The sequence below is a fragment of the Drosophila innubila genome (assembly GCF_004354385.1).
Source record: "Drosophila innubila isolate TH190305 chromosome 2L unlocalized genomic scaffold, UK_Dinn_1.0 4_B_2L, whole genome shotgun sequence".
NCBI classification, from domain to species: Eukaryota; Metazoa; Arthropoda; class Insecta; order Diptera; family Drosophilidae; genus Drosophila; species Drosophila innubila.
In genome coordinates this window covers 25,098,812-25,118,378 of record NW_022995372.1, presented here as the reverse complement: position 1 = coordinate 25,118,378, position 19,567 = coordinate 25,098,812, and the positions used below count along the sequence as shown (strand labels likewise).

The window sequence follows — 19,567 nt, the reverse complement described above, 5'->3', positions numbered from 1 at the left end:
ATTGCGACATTTGTACGACTTCAAATGAGAAAAAAATGTCAAAAATTTACATTTTCAAAAATGTTTTCTTACGTGTTTAATGCATTTTATCATAGTTTTTGACAAGAATTTTTTATCAAATTTAACATAGAAAAACCAAAAAGTAAATAAAATAAAAAAAATAAAAAACAAATTTTGAAGTATATCTAAATTGAATTGTTTTCTTTGCATTTTGATTAATTTTTTATGCTGGAAGAGAGATTTTGTCAAATAGTCGATATAATACAATTAATTTAAATTTGCAGTCGTTATGTGCGGTATAGTGGGTTAATTTATGTGTAAATTGTTTAAAAAAGTAACTTAAATTCGTTTCCGGAAGAAAATTTGACAAGATGTGAGTTTTTGATCAAGTTTAAGATTATAGTCGCGGTAGACCTTTCTGTGGAAATGCCCATATATTATGTTATTTATTTGAAATTAAAATTAACTCGCTTGATTCAATGAAAGACTTTGACTTTGACATACTGCGTATCAAATTTTGAACTAAATTTTCGCTGCATAAAGTATTTATAATAAAAAGCACCCCAGAGTGTGCAGTGTAGCGGGTTCGGGGAAACACTAAATGAAAAATCAATTTGATGGCTCGAACAGATCTTTACGACCCCCGACAGAACGACAACGGCCCAGTCCAGTCCACAAGAGACTCGCCAGTCGACAGTTGGACGTTGAGGCGTCAAGATCGTCGCATGCTCGTCGCGTTTCTGAAAACTTTCTAAAAACGTTACACATTTTATTTCAAATATCGGATTATTGTGATATATGTATTTTTCAACTCAAGATCTAACCGAACGTACAATAACTATTATTAGTAACTAAATACATGTCTAATAAACAGACAAATTTCTGTTTGAATTGAATAATTATATGTGTTTAATTAATTAAAAAGTATAGTAGTGCAATGTAATTCAAATTAGTCCAGTTTTGGTATAACTATTGGATATCCATGGCTCGCTCATATTCCTTTCTGAGGTACCCAAATGCAGTGCTCAGCTGAAATAAGACAAATTCAAAAAGACAAAACTTTAAATATATGTATTTCTATTAAGCAATTAAGCTGAATTTATTTCTGTTCAATTGGACAATAGTAAAACTTTTTAATTGTCTGACAAGTGAATGAAATTTATTATTCAATTAATAGTACCAAACTAAAATTAATTAAAAAGAGAAAGAAAACAAATTCAATGAATTTTTTGTGAATTTAGAAAAAAAAATTAAAAACGGGAAATATCTTTTTAAATTCATGTAGCTAAAGAATTAATTATGTAAGAATGGAAAAATCCAACGAATTCCGATCTTGACATTTGTAGAAAACTGACTTTTATTCTAATGAAAACAAAGTTTTCAAAAATGATCAGATATTTATAAATTTTAAACATTTAAAACAGAAGTTTTTATACCTTATTCAGCTTCCACTCTTTACGAAGACAATTTTTAGAAATAAGAATTGTAGTGTTTAATTTAATATGGCGTTGTTAACGCAAAAAAAAATATGTACTGCAGTGTAATCAAAAATGATTACGGTAAAATCGAAGAGTTCACTCAAGTTTTGCCTGTAAAATAAACTTAACTCAAGCAGTGGACAAAATGGTAACTCTAGAAATAGAATGAAAGGGACAAATCAACTTGGAGAGCTCAAACCTGACTCACTATAAAAGGCGACGCAGTGATTTTTAAAACAAACCCTCAACAATTGTGTTTAGTTTTGTGTCTGTGTTCCTCGAGTGTTCCTCTTCCCCCTTTTAATGTTTACGTGTGTGCCATTTTAGACAGCTAAGCAAAAAGAAGCGAACAAAAATTAACACAAACCCTTTTGAACGACAAATAAATGTAAATGAAACTCGTGCGATTTTTGTTGTAGATTGTGTGCGAAATTTAAACGTAAAAAACTCATAAATTGCAGCTAATCGGAATTTCTGGGCGATCGATCGCAGAAGTCAACGCGCTAATTAGGCAAAACAGAATAAGGGTAACCAGAGAGATAAAGAGAGCGAGAAAGAGCAAGTGCTATATAACTGTATTATACAAAAATACCTACATGTGTGTGTGTGAATGTAGTCGTATATACAAAAAGAAAATCTGATAAAAAGGCGCAAAAAGCGGTGCGATGTTGAAAGACGCCGATGTAAACAGCATAAGCAACATATACAACAACAACAACAACAATTACAGTAAACACACGCACAAATGCAGACTATTGGCAACATGCTGCCAAACATCGGATACATGTTGCTAGTGCTAGCTACCTCGCTCGCAATGGAAACCAAAATGATTCCCGATCCACTAACCGAACACAAAGAATGCAAGAGCCTCGACATTCGCAACGATTGCCGTAATATGAGTTTACTGGACAACTGTACAGTAGTCACTGGCTTTATGATGATCACACTAATGCCTATAAGCCGCCGGGACTGTAACTTCTCCTTGTATTCATTTCCAAAATTACGCGAAATCACCGGCTTTGTGATATTTACCGAAGTGCGCGGCCTGACGAGCATCCGGAATATGTTCCCCAATTTAACGGTAATCCGCGGTCGTCGACTTTTTCGTAACTATGCACTGGGCGTGAGCAGTATGCACGATCTTGAGCTGGTAAGCGAATACCCTGCAATCTTGCATAATGCACATCACTGAAAAGACTCTTTTAAATACACAATTATCGCTACTCCTTTGTGCACTTTAGTTGGAATTCCCATCCCTGATAGCCATTCAACGGGGTCATATTTACATTGGCAATAATCAAAAGCTCTGTCAATTAAATAGGGTAAGTATTGTCTCTTTCTAATTATAATACCCATTAAGTTTTTGTTTGCAGATCAATGCAGATAGACTCACTTTGAGCACTGGAGAGAATCATATTGTAATGGGATCCAACAATTGTTCACAAAGCGCCAGCTGCAAGGGATGCGATTCAAACTATTGTTGGTCGAACTTTACATGTCAACGATTTGAAAACGATAACGTTGCCCATTATGATCGGTATGTCGATAAAAATAATTCTGTTAATGTAAGCCCCTTTTCGGCTCTGTTAGAAATAGCATAAAAATGTCACAGAAGTTTTATGTTGTAATAATACCATGATTATTTTGAAAATATTATTTTTTAAAAATTAAATTAGAAGTTCTCGTCACAGCATGACCATTTCAATAAAATGTTTAGGTTACCGTTCATATAAATGTAACAGATGTCCATTTGTTAACCGCCTTCTAACAGATGTGATAACTCTAACAGCTCTTAAATGAAGTTTTGCAGGGTTTTGCAACAGCTTCTTGAATAAATGTTAATCAAACAATCCTGTTATCAATTGCAGTGAACAGCATGGAAAGTGTTGTTTACCTCTGTTAAGAATAACATTGTGGGTTTTTTTCTGTTTTCCCCAATCCTTGCAACAAATGTTGGATCAATTAAACAACTTTTGCATTTCCCAGACGATAAGTAAAATAACTAAGTTTAATTTTTATATTTAATCAAGTATAGATTTTATTAATTTATTGTTAATATTTATTACTTAATTCTTATTTTTAAAACTTTGTTTTATTTAATGCTTAATTTTTCTATCCGTCGACTGGTTTTTAATCGACGTTACATAAATAAATAAATAAATTTTATAAATAAAATCAAAATAAACTCCCTCTCTTATTTGATTTAACCACAGAAGCTCGGAAAACTGTCACGAGGAATGCCTGGGAGGCTGCTACAATGCCACGGCTGCTGGCTGTGTGGTCTGTCGAGGATTAACCAATGCCGGAGAGTGTGTGAAGCAATGTCCGGCGGACAAGTAAGTGATCTCTGACACCGCCGACTCCGACTTGGCGTCTTGTTGATTCCCACTTAGTTTTCGACCATTTACAGGTATTTGCTGGAACAGTATCAGCGATGTTACACTCGGGATGAGTGTGTTGCCCATCCTGGACACTATACCTTTGGCTTTGACTGTGTGTCATTCTGTCCAAGTGGATACAAACCCAATGCGACGTTGGCATGTGTGCAATGTGATCCGCAAGAGGCGTGTGTCAGTGTCTGTTCGCCGGAGGAAGATGATCTCTTCGTGTCCATCTACAGTTTGGCAGATGCCGATAAGTTGCGTGGTTGTCAGATTATCAATGGCAGCCTCATCATCAAGATTCGCAGTCAAGTTGATGAATTGCAGCTGGAGCAGAGTCTGAGAAGCTTACGAGAAATACGTGGACATCTCAAAATCTCTCGGTGAGTTCAGATTTCAGACAGATCCCCGCCAGGGTCAATGTTGATAGTTTCCCTTACCTCCCTTATTTATTCAGCTCCTCGCAGTTGAGCAGTCTTAGGTTTCTAAGGAACTTGAGGCGCATTCACGGCGATCCTCTAGAGAATCGTCACTATGCTTTAGTACTCTACGACAACAAGCAGCTGACGGAGCTGTGGGAGCCAACAAAGCAGCTGGAATTTGTCACTGGTGGCATGTTTATGCACCGCAACAACAAGTTGTGCAACAAGCACATGCGGGACTTTCAGGATCGTGTAAGACACGACAAGGTGTTGGATTCGCTGCAAACCAGTGACCAGGAGGTGCTCTGTGGTCCCGCCAAGCTGCAGCTGCGCGTGCAGGTGAGATATGTTTACTACACTGGGGATTGATGTAGCAACTGATATCATTATCACTTTTTAGGCGCGCTCCCATCGCACCATGATGCTGAGCTGGCCAAAGGAACAGACGAGCGTGGAGCTGGAGCTAATTTACAGGATGGTGCCGTTTGGAGAGACTCAGGTCACGGAAACTGATTTGGAGGCTCCCATTTGTACTCGTATTAATTGGCAGCGACTGTTGCTCTTTGTGGATGATCTGCGAGAGAATGGCACACACTACAGCTATCAGTTGGAGCAACTGCATCCAAATACACGCTATGCCTGCCTGCTGCGCACCTTTGGCGGTGACCTGCAGCACGAGGCACGCAGCGAACTGATCTACGTGCAGACACAGCGCGACATTCCAAAGTCACCACTGCTGGCTGTGACCAAGAAGACGGACACTTCGCTCAGCCTGAGCATAGGTGCCCAGGACCAGGAGTATTTCGTGTTGAACGTTTTCGAGCTGCCCGATGATGAGGCATATATGGATGAGCGTAACTTTTGCAAGCAACCTCCATTCTTGTGGCAGGACATGGATGCGATGCGTTGGCGCTCGATACAGGAATACGACTACGATGATTGCTGTGCCCATCAGGAGGAGTTGGCGGATGATCAGCATTTCATTGATGAAATGAGTACCATGTATCGCTGTAGTTTGGATGCGCCCGAGAATTGTGCAACACTCGGAGCAAAGCAACTGCAACTTGCGGCTAATACAACAACGTATGATCTGCGGAATCTGGAACGATATCGTCTGTACTCGCTGCAACTGCAGGCCTGCAACAAATTCGGTTGCAGCAGCGTCACAACGTTGAACGAACGCACGAATTTCACTTTGGGTGCGGATTCACTCACTGAGCTGACCGCCTGCCGGGTGCCCAAGACAACGGAGTACATCATGCGTTTCCCAGAGCCATCAAAGCCGAATGGCCTCGTTGTCAACTATGTGCTGCACTATCGCAACAATGTGTCGAATGAGGTGGTCGAAACCCATTTAAGTTGCCTAACACGACGGGATCATGCAGATGCGAAATTCGTGCATGTGAATAACTTGAATGGCACCTATAACGAGGGTGCGGTTCGAGTGCATTCACTGGCCGGCGATGTTATCACACCATATGTGGCCATCACCTGGTGCGACAGCGAACAGAGTAAGATTCCGACAACCACAGCGAGAGCGACAGTGACTGTTAAGGAGCAGCTGCATGAGGGAGCAGTTGAGCCTGTCACCGAGCTGGAGGAGACTCATTCACATGCCCATGGGATAAGCATATTTGTACTATGCTTTTTATTTGGGTGCGGCCTGTCGCTTGTCTGGCTTCTGTACAAGCGACGATGTTGGCGCAAGTGGTCGGGATTGCGTCGATATGTGCCGTTACGGGAGCAGTGGTTGCGGGAGCGCCAACAGACTGAGGATCGTGAGATACTCGTCGATGGCTTTGAGACGGTTCGTTTTCAAAACAGCAACAACAACAATAACAACATTAGCAGTAGCAGCAACGAGTATTAAAATATAAGATTTAATAAATATGTATCGACTTACCCTCGAGAGCAACACAGAAGAAGCATTTATATATTTTAAGCAGCATTGTTTTTAGGTGTTGATTCGGAAACATCCTCTTTGTTGGTACCGCTGTTGGCCAGCAAAATGGTCGGCACACTTGTGGAGGGCAACTCTAGAATGTCGCTGTCCGAGGTGGGTGTGGGGGTGCGCGGCGAACGCACCTGCTGACGTGCCTTGGCACGCTCCTGTTTAGCCAGTTCGTACTCCTTAAGCTCCGAAAGCTTTAACTGTATTGTTTGTAGTTCCCGGCGTCGCATTTTTCACTTTTTGTTTTGCTTTCTTTGTTTGTCTGTCAGAGATCCGCAGCCGAAGAGTTATCGATATCCGGGCAGACAACTACTATCGCGTAAGAATTGAGTGTGAACGGCAAATACGAGGGCGGCCAACTTGTTGTAAGAGTCATGGCGTAACTGAATTTTTATTTTAGGTGATGCAAATTGAAAAATGCAATAACTTTATATTAAATTAATGATTGGAATAAAATCAGGCAATGACACCGGAACCGTAACCGAAACTAAACGTTTCATTTTTAGTAGCGGAACTGAAATCGTAACCGAATGAAAATTCTCTGTCAAGAACCAAATACCGATACGTTTGTACCGGCACGGTTAGGGAGTTGACCAACTTCAAACTGTCATAGCTTGATCAAAACTGAAGCGATTTTCAAGCGTAATGTCATTTTGGTCTTGATTTCACCTCAAAATTCATTTTGCATTAAAATTTTATTGAATTTAAAAAAAATATTTTTATCTAGATTCTACTAGATGTTGATTACGTTGCTAAGGGTCCCCCCTTTGAAATTTCAAAGATTCAAAATTTTATATCTCAAATTTTCACCCTTAATCAACTCCTTATATCGTAATTAGTATAAAACAAAACATTAAACTTGATTCTGAGACCTTCCATTTTTTGTATAAAATCATGTGAAATTGAACAAATATTTGGACTTGTAAAGTGGCTAAGTCCGCAGTCTGACCAACTTCAAACTGTCATAGCTTGATCAAAACTTAACCGATTTTCAAGCGGAATGTCATATTGATTATGACTTGGACTCTAAATTCATTCTGCATTCAAATGTTGTTCATTTAGAAAATTTAATTATTTTCGATTAAGATTCGATTTTCATTGTAAGGGTCTCCCCTTTGAAAGTTTGAACATTCAAAATTTTAAATCTCAAGTTTTCACTTTTAATCAACTCCTTTTATCTTAATTAGTATGAAACAACACTTTAAACTTGATTCTGAGGCCTTTCATTTTCTTGTAAAAAATCATGTCAAAATTAAGAAATTTTTTGACTTGTAAGGTTGCTAGGTCAAAGGCTTGAGCAACTTCGAACTTTGATAACTTTGGCAAAACTGTACCAATTTTCAAGCGGAATGTCATTTTGATTATGGTTTGGCATCTTAATTTATTCTGCACTCAAATTTTTTTAAATTCGTTAACAAAAAATGTATTCCTTTAGATCTAAATATTTGATTCGATGTCATAATTATTATAAAAAGACACCTTATCATTTTAAAATGTTTCAAAATTGATTTGGTGTACCGTTACGTAGTGGTACTGATACCGATACCGAAAAAAAAAATAGAACCTTTTACCGAAACCGTAACCTTTATGGGTTTCGAGTGGATTCCTTGAAATTAACAATCATTTAAGAAAACGGAATTTTATTCATAAAATTGTCAATAATCAAACATCAGTCTTCGTCTGCGAATAGACCACCCAGCTCCAGGTCTTCCATGTTATTGCTAGATAATTGCTGCGATTTGAATTCGCTAAAGAATTTGCCATCGCTTGCAGCATCCCAACAGCTTTTTTCCTCTGCCTCCGCTGCCAAATGTCGCGAATGCTTCGGCGGTGTAAAATGATTATAAGTGCAATTTGTGTAGACAGGTGGAGTTGAGTTGGCGACACTAGGACGCAGATCACAGTGCTCGTCGAGGAATTCCAGCACTTGGGATTTGCTGTTAAGGCTATTGAGTTGGACACGTAAAATCCGTTTCATTTGGTTGCTCCACATGAAGCTGAGATGGTGAAGAAAGCACTGGAAAAGTAAATGATCACCCGCCAGCTCGGCAATGTCCAGCCACTGTTCCACACAGGCTCGCGGTGTCGCTGTAGCCAGTGGATAATCGCTGTTGAATAACGCCGGATTGGCCAGCAATCCACGTGCTGCCATCACGCCTGCCGCCTGGGTCTTTTCATGCAGTTCGCAGGCATCCTGAAAGCTCTCCACATTGCCATTGACTATCAGTGGGATCCGCAGCGACTTGGCCACTTCTGCCATGGCCTCAATATTAAGTGTATCCTTGGAATGCTTCTGGGCGGCTGTGCGTCCATGCAGCGTCAGGAATGTGACGCCACAGTGCTCCAGTTGTTGAGCCAACTCTATGGTCTTCTGCACGGATGTCTCGTTGTCGTTTCCCTGCAACAGGCGCATCTTTACGGAGACACTGAAATCCGTGGGCAGCGTTCGTCTCAGAGTTTGGACAACATCACGTATCTGATCCGGCTGTCGTAGCAAACCACAGCCGTATCCTTTGGCAATGGCCCAGCTTTGCGGGCAGCCACAATTCAAATCGACGCCATCGACATACGGATAAATCAGCTGTGCGGATGTGGCAAATTCCGTTGCATCCTTGGCCGCAAACTGTGCTATAAGTGGCTGATCATCCGGACCAGTGGAAAACTCATTCTGCCGCGCTTTCTCACTGTTATTGATCGAATCGGAGATCATCATTGGCGTAAATGCCAATTGTACGCCGTTCTGTCGCACCAATCTTCGGAATTCCAGCTTACTGTATCTCACCATCGGCGCACTGATCCGTAGATAATCCTTTGCTTCTGCGAAGAGGGCTGCAATGTCATGGTGTGGTCTCTGTTGATGCAGTTGCATGGTTAATAATTAAATCTTCTTTAATATGTTTACAATCCAACAAGTTGCGTGTGTTTTCCTCGTGCTTACAATACGCAACAGTGCTGTCATCTTAGCCAATTTGTAACCAGACTTATTTGTGAGTGGCAGAACAGACTATAAATGAAATTCAAGGATAGCATAATTAAGATATTAGAATATTTGAATTGAGACCATAAGAAGAGAGTGCTACAAAATCCATCTGAAGCAAAGATTAATAAATATGCTGTTATAAAACATAGCCAAAAACTGATATCATATTTGCTCTCATTGAGTAAATGATTTTTTATTTATACTACTATTATTATTGGCTTAATAGAAAAAAAAATAAAACTTTTTTAACAGTTTTTTTTCCATCAATTTTATATATATTCTAGCCATTTTTCCTTAACAAATTAACTCTTCATCTCTTGGAATACTGACATCACTGGTGCTGTGCTGTTCAGCTGATTTTCGTTATCAGTTGCTCGCTCAGCTGAGCGAAACAGTGAGCTATAATTAAATTGTTATCATAATTTTAAAAACTACTTGAAGAATTACGCAATTTAAGCAAAAGCGCTAAGCTGACTCTTAAGTTTTAAATTTAAATTTGAGCAGCAGTTAACTGAATTGAATTAGCGAATTGATTGTTATTTCTATGTGATATACTGTTAAAAAAGCATTATTGTTATGGAGCAATTTTTAAAAACAGATTTAAACATTTAACTAATTTTGTTTATGTTAATCGATAATTTACCTTTATTTATTATCGACCGTTGGCAGCACTGCTGTTAAATGCTAAAACATTGTGAATCTGACAATACAAAAATTAATTATGTCTACGCATAAGTAATTATTTAATTAATTAATACAGTTTGCAGTGTTTTGCGTAATTAACTCTTTTGAAAATGTATTTTTATAAATAATTTATCATTATATTAAGAGGCAATAATCGATAAAGACATCGATAGTCGCTCACCTCTAGCGTGTAGGTGAAAAAATGCACAATCGCAAATTTTTAATTAAATAAAATTAATCCATGAACAAAAAAAGGCAAAGTGACTAATCCAGCCAGCACAAGGCCGGGGACGTCAATGACGCAAAAGTGAAACGCAATGAAAAAGTGAAGGCATCAGCAGCAGCGTCCCACAGCAGCATCAAAAAAAAAACAACAGCAATAACAACAACAATAAAGAAAAAGGGGCAACTGCAAGAATGCATTTCTCAATACCAGACACACAGGAACAATATGCGGATGGGAGCGGTGGCTCGCCCACGTACACGGTGTACAATATCTATATAAATGGTAACTATCACTGCTGCCTGCGCTACAAGCAGCTGCACGCGTTGCACGAACAGCTGCGTAGGCGTTGCACAGACGCCGCCCTGCCGCCGTTTCCCCCTAAACGATTGCTGCCCCTTAGCAACAGTCAGCTGGAGACACGACGCGCCGCTTTAGAGCATTATTTGCAGATCATTGGACAGGATTCGCGTATTGCACGTCTGTCATACCTGCAGCAGTTTCTGCAGCGGGCACAGTTGGACACTGCGCTCTCCGAGTGCACCGTGGGCAGTGAGAACGAGCAGCAGCAGCTGCAGGTGGAGGTGTACAGCAGTGGCAGTGGCAGCACTGGTGTGGGTGAGGGTGGAGTACAGTTGCTGGTCAACTGTCATGTCCAGCAGAACGCGAGTGCTGTGCTGCAATCCGTCTGCCAAACACTGCAGTTACCCGATGAACTAATGCAATTCTTTTGTTTGTATCTCATGCGCAAAGTGGAAACGGAGGAAACGGATTCGCCGTTGAGTTCGCCGAATGAGCCGCCAAGCGTTTTGCTGCTCCGTCGATTGATGGACTTTGAGTCACCATTTATAACGCGCCTGCACGCGCAGCCATGTCAATTGCTATTGCGCACCTGCTACTGGAACGCACGCTGGGATGCCAAGCTGCTGGGCAACAGTGTGGCGCTCAGCTTGCTCTACCATCAAACGCTGACGGATGTGGCACGGGAGTGGATCATTTGTACGCCGGAGATGCGACGACAGCTGTGCAGTCTGCAGCTGCAATCGCGACCGTTGCAATACCTGGATCTGGTGCGTCAACTGCCATCCTATGGCTGTCTACAGTTTGGCGTCGCCCAGGTCGACTATCCGGAACTGGACACCCAGGCAATGGTGACCATTGGCAATCGGGAGCTCAGTTTGCGCACAGCGCGTGGCGCCAAAATCTACGAGACCAAATTCCGAGTGACACGAATGCGTTGCTGGCGAGTTAGCGCCCTGCACAACACCTACGAGTCAAGGGATCAGCCCACACAGCTGCAGCTGTCCTTTGAGTATCTGATGTCCAAGCAAACGCTGCGCTGGATCACAATCACGAGCCAACAGGCGATGCTTATGTCCGTCTCGCTGCAGGCGATGGTCGACGAACTGTTGCACAATGACAACAACAGCGGAGTAGGTGGTAGCGATGATGAGCATGAGGCAAGCACGTCTCGAGGTGCCTCGGAATCTACATCATCGACACCCAGCTCGGCATCCTCATCTTGTACCTCCACATCGGGCACGTCATCAACAACAGCAACAATGACGACAACACAACAACAACAACCGCCGGTCAAGTTTCTAGCTCAACGTTGCAAGCAACAACACAAATTGACAACGGCTCGCACATTTGCAGCCGTTTTCTTTCGAAACGATGAAAACGCCGCTGCCGTGCGCAACGAGGCGTTTGAGGGAATTGGCGATGATGATCTTTAGACGTATGTTCAATTCCTGGTAGCACTGGAAAGCCATCAACATCACTAACTAATCTCAAACAGATATATTTTTAAATTGTTATATCACTTGATATTTACTTTACATTTTCAAATGTAACACATATTTTCTTCAAGTGTTTTCAGACACTGACTACCCCTAATGCAAGCTGTATTTATATAAGGTGACGTCTTCGTTAACAGCTGAGAAGGTTAAACCAAGATGTTTTTAATTGTACATACATCTTGAAAAAAAAAACTTTCAGAGAGAGAGTGAGAAAGAGGCGCTGGAACGAACGTTTTCTTTAAAACTGTCAAAATAGGTACCTCTACGAGAGCAACTGTGTCGAAGACGCCACCTTATAAAAAATACACCTTGCCTTAATGCTACCAGATTAGACAAGTGGGATAATTGATCGTTTCCTAGTATACTACTTACTAAATATATGTGAGTGTGCATGTGTGTGTTTTGAGTGTATAAAAATTGGTTTATTAGGTTCAATTCGTAAACAGCGCGCAGCCAAAATAGTTTTTTAAAACAAAATTGTAACTGTTAGCACAAAACTAAACATTAATAATATAAATGTGTGTTTGTATTTAGGCATAATAAGTTAGTTAAGTTTATTGAAAATACCGAATGTAACGAACGGTACTTTCCCTCCCTCCAATTTCCCTCTCCCCATGGTGCTGCCAAAATGTTAATGCGAAAAGTATGAAAACTCGGAATGTGCATTTTATTCTGTTAAAGACAAAAGTAATTTTATTATCGAATTACGAAATACATATGAGATGATCATATTGTCGAAAAGATGATTGATTCAAGAACATTGTGTTGTGTTTGAGGATGCTCATTAAGAACTCTAGACTTATGTTATACTACATTTTTAAAGTAAATGTTTATGCATACGTATATATAGTATATATGGCAATTCTTTTGTAAATGACTTTTTTTTAATAATTACTCTCTACATTTCCTTTTTATATTGAATGTATGTGTATATGTGCAGCTATTTTTACGTTTACTCTAAACAGTTAAACAAAATATATATGTTATGCATTTTATAAAAATAAAACGTAAAACGAAGTTGTGAAATCGTTGAAATCATTTTTAGTTTATAACTTCTATTTAAAATCAATTCAGATCTTTTATTATTCTTTGGTGGGAAAAAAGCCAATATTTTGAAGAATTCTAACAAAAACTCTGCAACAGTTTATAAAATTCTAGCTTTTTTTCTATTTTTATTGAACAAAAATGCTGCCAGACTATCGGTAATTTATTCCTGTGATTCAAGGCAGCCACCTTCCAAGAACATCGTCCCTGTTCAGAGCTGGACAAACATACAATGTTTATAGAGCAGCTAAACCTTATATTAACTTAAATCGTTTGTTCTTACAACACATTTTTTTAAGTGTTTATACGTGCGTAATATCGTTTTTTATTTAAAGCGGCGTAAAAAATTAGCAACGGGTCTAAAAAGCGAGCTTCGCCAAATCACTGTTAACTTTAAAGCGCATTAAAAAAATGTTTATAAAGGCTTTCAATTTTTAGGCAAAACCGATTTTTAAAAGTTATCAATGATTCAATTAGTTCATTATTCAGTTGTCGATATAGAATCGATATCGCAGTCCATTACTGATAAAAATTGCCAATTTAAAAATGCCAAAAGCTCAATAAAATGTCTAAAAAGGTACAAAAATTCAGAATACCTATTTTTACGTATTTTTTTAATTAAGAAAAATCAAACCAGATCGGAAATTTTTACTGTATGGGCAACCCCGATGGATGGGCAACCCCAATTCGATACAACTCTATACTTTACTCCCAATATAAAAAATAGCATTAGGATTTGTGTGATAAACAAAAACAACAAAACTTAAGCAATATTTTATAAAATCAAATATATAATGGAACGCAATAATGGGTAAGTGTGTTATTAACACGTATTCACACGATATGTATGTTTATGATACGCTTAAATTGTGACGCATGCAAATTGAAAAAAGTAAACACAGCGTATGTGATACTGTGCGTGTGTGTACATACGTCTGTGTGTGCATGAAGAAAAACTAGGCGATTCATTTTACGATGTTGGGAAACAACTGATTTGTGTAATCTTATATTATTGTAGACGCTATCCCTATATACGCCGTCAGGGCAGCGGCAATGGACCACACAGCCATCATCATCATAATTCGAATTCATCGACAGCGTCGTCTTCGACATCATCATCTTCATCTTCGGCATCTGTAACAAACGCATCGCATAATACACAATACTCCAATAATAGCATTAACAATGCAACAACAAACACCAATGCGTTATATGCAGCAGCTGTGTCGCAGCAACAACAACAACAACAACAACAGCAGCAGCAGCAAAGTGTGCCCATATCACAACATGATGAATTAATACGATACATTCGCGAGGCATGGAATAAAGTGAGTACTGACTATAAATAATAAAAGCCGACACAACATATGCCACCTTGTGGCAGGTCGCTTTTACTCTCTGTACACATATAAATTTAAATACATACATATTTAGATACACCATCTTAGCTAATGTCTTCTCTCTTATTTTTAATTAATCTCTTTAGGTAAGCGAACAGGGAACTCCAGTTATATACTGCAATGAATCTGATAATCAATTGAAAAATTTCAAACCATTCAATCTGGAGGAGTATTGGGGCCAGCGTCTGGTTCAGAACATACATGTAACTACTACACATCAGTAGGAAAATACGTTACACACAATAAACAATAACAAAATAATTATTGACAAAGGCGCATGATACCGTTAGCACATATAATAAGTAAAATGTAAAATGCTATATAAACCGCAAAGATTTGACAACAATTATAAAAAAAAAAAACATAATTTGCTGTTTTCAGGATGCTGTTTTTACATTTATTGTCGAAATTTTGGACTTTTTAACATAAGATTAATTACATTTTCTTTTATACAATTTGATTAAATATGATTTTATTTATTATTCACTATTATTCAAATTTATTACAAACACTGCCAGCTGAGAGGCAAGCAAATTTATTAATATTCAAATTGTTATTTTTAAATGGCATCCTGTTCACAAAAATTTAAACAATTCTTACGTGTTCACAAATCTACGACCATTTTAAAATTGCGTTATTCCCGATTTGTAATAGGCAAACAAACCTCAATTCCATACAATTCGCAAATAGCGAAATACAATATTAATAAACAATGTAATTCAACATTTGTTTCATTAATAAACGTGTACTCGTCTTTTCCCAAGCCGTTAACATTTAGCTCCCAACTTTCAGTGGGTTTGACCTGAAATACAAAGATAATTTAATGTCTCGAATTCTTATTTTAGATTTTAAAACACATTGTTTTCTTAGCAATTTCAGTTCATGTCATTTAAAAGACAAAGATATTTAAAAAAATAATATTTTCCAAAAGTGATGAAAAACTCTATTTTGAAAAATATCAATTTTTCTAGGTTTTTTTTAATACAAAAATTATTTAGTTTCTGAAAAATGTCTTAATACGTAAATGTAGCCAAACACGACAATAACGTGCGAAGAGCATGCTCGGCTCGCTTAAATTTTGAACGTGTGGGGATTAGCTGTCGATCGACATAAGGAACGCAACATTTTAAAGAACATGCTCACTAAACAGTGCTAGTCGTGTTTTGGCACCTAAAGCAGGGCATCCATTATCGAATTTGTTGGACGAGCTTGTTTGCCGAGCACAAATAAGCTTGCCGCATTAACGAAAGTCATTTTAAAGTTCATGAGTGAACTCAGTTCGTATAAACTTAGTTCGCTCGCTCACGAACAGTACTGCCATTTTATTGTTCGATTTAGACATTTTATAATTGCAAAAATTAGGAAGCTTGATAAAAATTCTATTAGCTAAAAATCTAGCTATGTAAATGTAAATATGTTCGACAATACGTTACTTGCATTTCCCATTGCCTGTTTCTCACCCTTTCTCTCTCATTCTATCGCATCGTTTCTACAGCTGCAGCAACAGTGTTACCACTCAACTAATTGTAGTTTTTTGTGTTGCTTTAGCTACACTGGCCTAGGCAAATTATTGAGCACTTTACGCCGGCGCGCAGCTCTGGCTCAGTCCATACTGACAGCATTAAGACAGCTGATGTATTTATACTAATTGATAATTGTCGAAGAAATCTTAAAATGTATATATTTACTAAATATTCGAATTATAAACAAGTTCACCAAATTTTTCTGTCGTGGCCCTGGCAACATGGGAACAGCTGATTTATTTTACTGGATTGAAAAACAATCTCTCAATGACAAAGCCTCTCACAATTTCAAAATATTTGACACTACAACATAGTCGTCGATGCTTACTGCCCTGGCCCTGGCAGCATTGGCGGGATGTCAATTTTTCGCGCGGTAATTTGGGCGACTTTTGGCGCGTTTTTGTTGTGACTTGAGCAGAAGCTTTTAAGCTGTAGAGTAGAGAGCAACTTCATAAAATAAATAAAGTTAAATATTTTCTAATTTCTATAGAGTTACAGATATGGTATCTCCCAAAAAATCTCCGCAAGTGTCGCCGGCAAAATGTTACGGAACTGCTATGAAGGCTTCCCCACAAAAACAACTGGATAAAAAGATGGTGACGTTGGCTGTGAAGGAAAATGTATTCAGCAAGTTGTCGCCAAAGAAAAAGACGTACACGAACCGAGATGAGAAGCAGTATTTGGATCTGGTAGATCGGATCATTGAAACTGGTGAATTGCGTATGGATCGTACCAAAGTTGGAACTCTATCAATTTTTGGCACCCAAATGCGCTTCGATTTGCGGGAATCGTTTCCCCTGCTGACCACCAAGCGAGTCTTCTTCCGTGGTGTTGCCGAGGAGCTGCTCTGGTTTGTGGCCGGCAAGACCGATGCCAAGCTGTTGCAGCAGCGGAATGTCCACATCTGGGATGGCAATAGTACGCGCGAATTTCTTGATAAATGTGGACATACAGAGCGGGCTGTTGGGGATTTGGGTCCAGTCTATGGATTCCAATGGCGTCACTTTGGGGCAGAGTATCGTACCTGTGATGATGACTATACTGGACAAGGGGTTGATCAATTGCAGGAGGTTATTGACAAAATACGCAATAATCCCGATGATCGACGCATCATAATGAGCGCGTGGAATCCGTTGGACATACCCAAGATGGCACTGCCCCCTTGCCACTGTCTGGCGCAGTTCTATGTGTCACAATCCAGAGGTGAACTCTCCTGTCATTTGTATCAGCGTAGCGCTGACATGGGACTGGGTGTGCCCTTCAACATTGCCTCCTATGCACTGCTCACCTACATGATTGCCCATGTGACCGGACTGAAGCCTGGTGACTTTGTCCACACCATGGGTGATACCCATGTCTATCAGAATCATGTTGAGCCGCTCAAAGAGCAACTGCAGCGGGAGCCACGTCCCTTTCCCAAGCTCAACATCAAGCGGCAGATTACTAACATTGAGGATTTCCGCTACGAGGACTTTGAAGTTGTTGACTATAATCCGTATGGCAAGATTCAAATGGACATGGCCATTTAAACTTATTATTAACATGTATTTTAATCTCAATAAAATTAATTTAAGAAAATCTTTTTTTAACGATCTTTTTACACTGCGCCCATTGACATGGGTGTGGTTGTGAATGAATGTATGTAACAGGTGTGTGGCAGACCCCATGAAGAATATACATATCCTTAATCATCCTGTTATCCTGGTATCAACAGCCGGTACCTAGGTTCCTGGATACCAGACATATCAAGTTTTTTTTATATTAGGATTAAGAAATTAGTGATGGCATCGATAAATCCACCTTATTTAACGTCTCTAATCAACAAATGGATTTCAGCTGTAGCTGCTAACAGGTTCTATTTTCAGCAGATGTCTTCTTTGGATTAATCCAACAAAAGTAAATATTGGTTTATGTTTGGTGCATAAAAGTGAAAACACTTTTTGGTTTTGTGAACGGCATTTAGATACTTTTAAAAAAGAGTTAATTTTATTTCTTTCGCTGTTGCCAGACCGTTTTCGTTTTAAACTATTCCACCGCAGAGCTGTTTAGACCATCTTGCGCAGCAGTCTGTTGAGGTGGTCCTCACGGTTGCCGAAGTCACCACCGTTGACGTAGTGATTGGCCTTCTTGCGCCAGCCGCCGGTGGGTGTGTTCAGCTTGAACGGCCACAGGAAGTTGGAGGCGTACTTGAAGTTGGGTCCAACGGTGAAGATCTCGTGAACCAAATCCTCAACGCACTGAATGTTGTGTGCCTTGCGCAATTTGCGTTCAATAACAAAGTTATCGGTGATCGGTACACGCTGGCGATTGTGCTTAACATAGCCGCGCTTGTAGATCAGCTCGCGCACCGACTTCAGATTGGGATAACCCCAGGTAATGTAGGGCTCGGCAATGCGCAGCATGTTAATGGTGGCCTTGTTCAGCTTGATGAACACACCATTGTTGATCTGGCGCAAACGGAACAATTGCAGCACTTTGCGTACCTTGGGTGCAACCTTGTTGATACTATGAAAAAGGAAATATATAAATAAAATAAACAGCAACATTGCGAATGTATTATAAGGTAATAGTCTATTAGCATGGGCCAACTCAAAACAAATAAAATCAGTGTTGGTAAACGGTGTAAACATAGTAGTGACAAGTTGCACAAAGTAATTTCGTATGGAAACATTAAGGATTAAAAAAAAATAAGAACTGATTGAGTACCCAAACAAGTCTTTACGACTAAATTCATGATAAATTCTCCTGTATTTAAGTTTTATTTTCAGTTGGCCCATGCTAATAGACCATTACCTATTATAATAAGAGTTTACTCACCCGCGGATACGGACGACAAATGCTAATTTGGCCTCAGCTGGCACATAGAACTGGTTACGGCTCTTGGCCAGACGACGCAGCTTAATCTCGCGCTGATCGGCCTTGATGTACTCGTTCTGGTATTTCTCGGCACGCACCAGATTCTCCTTCTTGCGCAGGGCAACGACAGCGGCACGCTTCAAACGACGTTTCGTCTCGGCGACACGCTTCGTGATTTGTTTCTTGCCGAATTTAAGCTTGGACTCCGGCACAGCGGGCAGCTTCTTTGCTGCTGGTTTCTTGGCGACCGTGGCTGGCATCTGTTAAAGGCACAAATTGGCAACATTTAGCACTGTTTTTGTTTAAGAAAATTTAAAAATGTAACACTAACCTTTTACTAGACACTATGCACGTTGGTAAAAGAAAGGGAAAGAAAGAGCGGAAGCACAAGGTACGCCATGTTGCATATGTCAAACTATTGTCAAAGCAACTCTGTGCGATAGTGCTGTACAATGGCGTGATTAGACCACGACTGTATTCCGATTACACGTGCTAGTAAATGAACTAAAACTGCAAATGGCGCGCAATTAAATTATTTTTAGTTTTTAGCAATAATTTGGCAACAAACTAACAATTTATTGAAACTTGTTAAACTGAAATTAGATAAAATAAAGATGAATGTTCTTATAAAGTCTGGTAGTTCGTTGTGCCACAGGTGGAGAAGTTATATTCCTCATTTTAATTTATTTGATCCGAAAACTCGACAAAATTCTAATTCTAATTAAAAAATTCTTCAAAAATTTTAAAAATTCTAGCTTCAACATTATAAAGTTACAAATTTAATATATTCTGGAAGTTGCCAACTTAACTCTTTCAAAACTAGTTC

General features: G+C 39.3%; 7 protein-coding genes across 10 annotated transcripts; 4 read left to right on the top strand and 3 right to left on the bottom strand.

Annotated features, from left to right (window-relative positions):
* Window positions 1-782: 782 nt before the first annotated feature.
* On the bottom strand, window positions 783-6,511 carry LOC117780907. The gene is made up of 2 exons (XM_034617600.1): window positions 6,185-6,511; window positions 783-1,029 (listed from the first exon to the last, which is right to left on the bottom strand). The coding sequence occupies exon 1, from the start codon at window positions 6,460-6,462 to the stop codon at window positions 6,220-6,222; it is 243 nt and encodes an 80-aa protein (XP_034473491.1). The 5' UTR covers window positions 6,463-6,511; the 3' UTR covers window positions 783-1,029; window positions 6,185-6,219.
* LOC117780900 (insulin receptor) lies at window positions 1,690-6,203 on the top strand. Its single transcript, XM_034617589.1, has 7 exons — window positions 1,690-2,628; window positions 2,720-2,800; window positions 2,852-3,015; window positions 3,692-3,814; window positions 3,889-4,242; window positions 4,317-4,620; window positions 4,682-6,203. Exons 1-7 carry the CDS (start codon window positions 2,224-2,226, stop codon window positions 6,149-6,151), a joined length of 2,901 nt encoding a protein of 966 aa, XP_034473480.1. The 5' UTR covers window positions 1,690-2,223; the 3' UTR covers window positions 6,152-6,203.
* A 1,344-nt stretch (window positions 6,512-7,855) lies between the features above and the next one.
* On the bottom strand, window positions 7,856-9,171 carry LOC117780903 (tRNA-dihydrouridine(20a/20b) synthase [NAD(P)+]-like). Its single transcript, XM_034617593.1, has one exon. It carries the CDS (start codon window positions 9,099-9,101, stop codon window positions 7,902-7,904), a length of 1,200 nt encoding a protein of 399 aa, XP_034473484.1. The 5' UTR covers window positions 9,102-9,171; the 3' UTR covers window positions 7,856-7,901.
* Window positions 9,172-10,066: 895 nt separating this feature from the next.
* Window positions 10,067-12,832, top strand: LOC117780902 (sorting nexin-17). The gene has a single exon (XM_034617591.1). It carries the CDS (start codon window positions 10,314-10,316, stop codon window positions 11,853-11,855), a length of 1,542 nt encoding a protein of 513 aa, XP_034473482.1. The 5' UTR covers window positions 10,067-10,313; the 3' UTR covers window positions 11,856-12,832.
* Window positions 12,833-13,615: 783 nt separating this feature from the next.
* On the top strand, window positions 13,616-15,085 carry LOC117780906 (putative mediator of RNA polymerase II transcription subunit 15). The gene is made up of 3 exons (XM_034617599.1): window positions 13,616-13,773; window positions 13,981-14,290; window positions 14,449-15,085. The coding sequence occupies exons 1-3, from the start codon at window positions 13,757-13,759 to the stop codon at window positions 14,584-14,586; spliced, it is 465 nt and encodes a 154-aa protein (XP_034473490.1). The 5' UTR covers window positions 13,616-13,756; the 3' UTR covers window positions 14,587-15,085.
* Window positions 15,086-15,958: 873 nt separating this feature from the next.
* On the top strand, window positions 15,959-17,465 carry LOC117780904 (thymidylate synthase). Of its 4 annotated transcripts, none has more exons than XM_034617594.1 (2): window positions 15,959-16,258; window positions 16,384-17,465. In XM_034617594.1, exons 1-2 carry the CDS (start codon window positions 16,153-16,155, stop codon window positions 17,412-17,414), a joined length of 1,137 nt encoding a protein of 378 aa, XP_034473485.1. In that variant the 5' UTR covers window positions 15,959-16,152; the 3' UTR covers window positions 17,415-17,465. The 4 variants fall into 4 exon arrangements, with proteins under 4 accessions (XP_034473485.1, XP_034473488.1, XP_034473486.1 ...); XM_034617597.1 differs by having other exon boundaries at window positions 16,130-16,316; window positions 16,376-17,465; XM_034617595.1 differs by having other exon boundaries at window positions 16,151-16,282; window positions 16,365-17,465.
* A 364-nt stretch (window positions 17,466-17,829) lies between these two features.
* On the bottom strand, window positions 17,830-19,162 carry LOC117780905 (60S ribosomal protein L7). The gene is made up of 3 exons (XM_034617598.1): window positions 19,073-19,162; window positions 18,703-19,001; window positions 17,830-18,390 (listed from the first exon to the last, which is right to left on the bottom strand). Exons 2-3 carry the CDS (start codon window positions 18,999-19,001, stop codon window positions 17,931-17,933), a joined length of 759 nt encoding a protein of 252 aa, XP_034473489.1. The 5' UTR covers window positions 19,073-19,162; the 3' UTR covers window positions 17,830-17,930.
* Window positions 19,163-19,567: the final 405 nt, after the last annotated feature.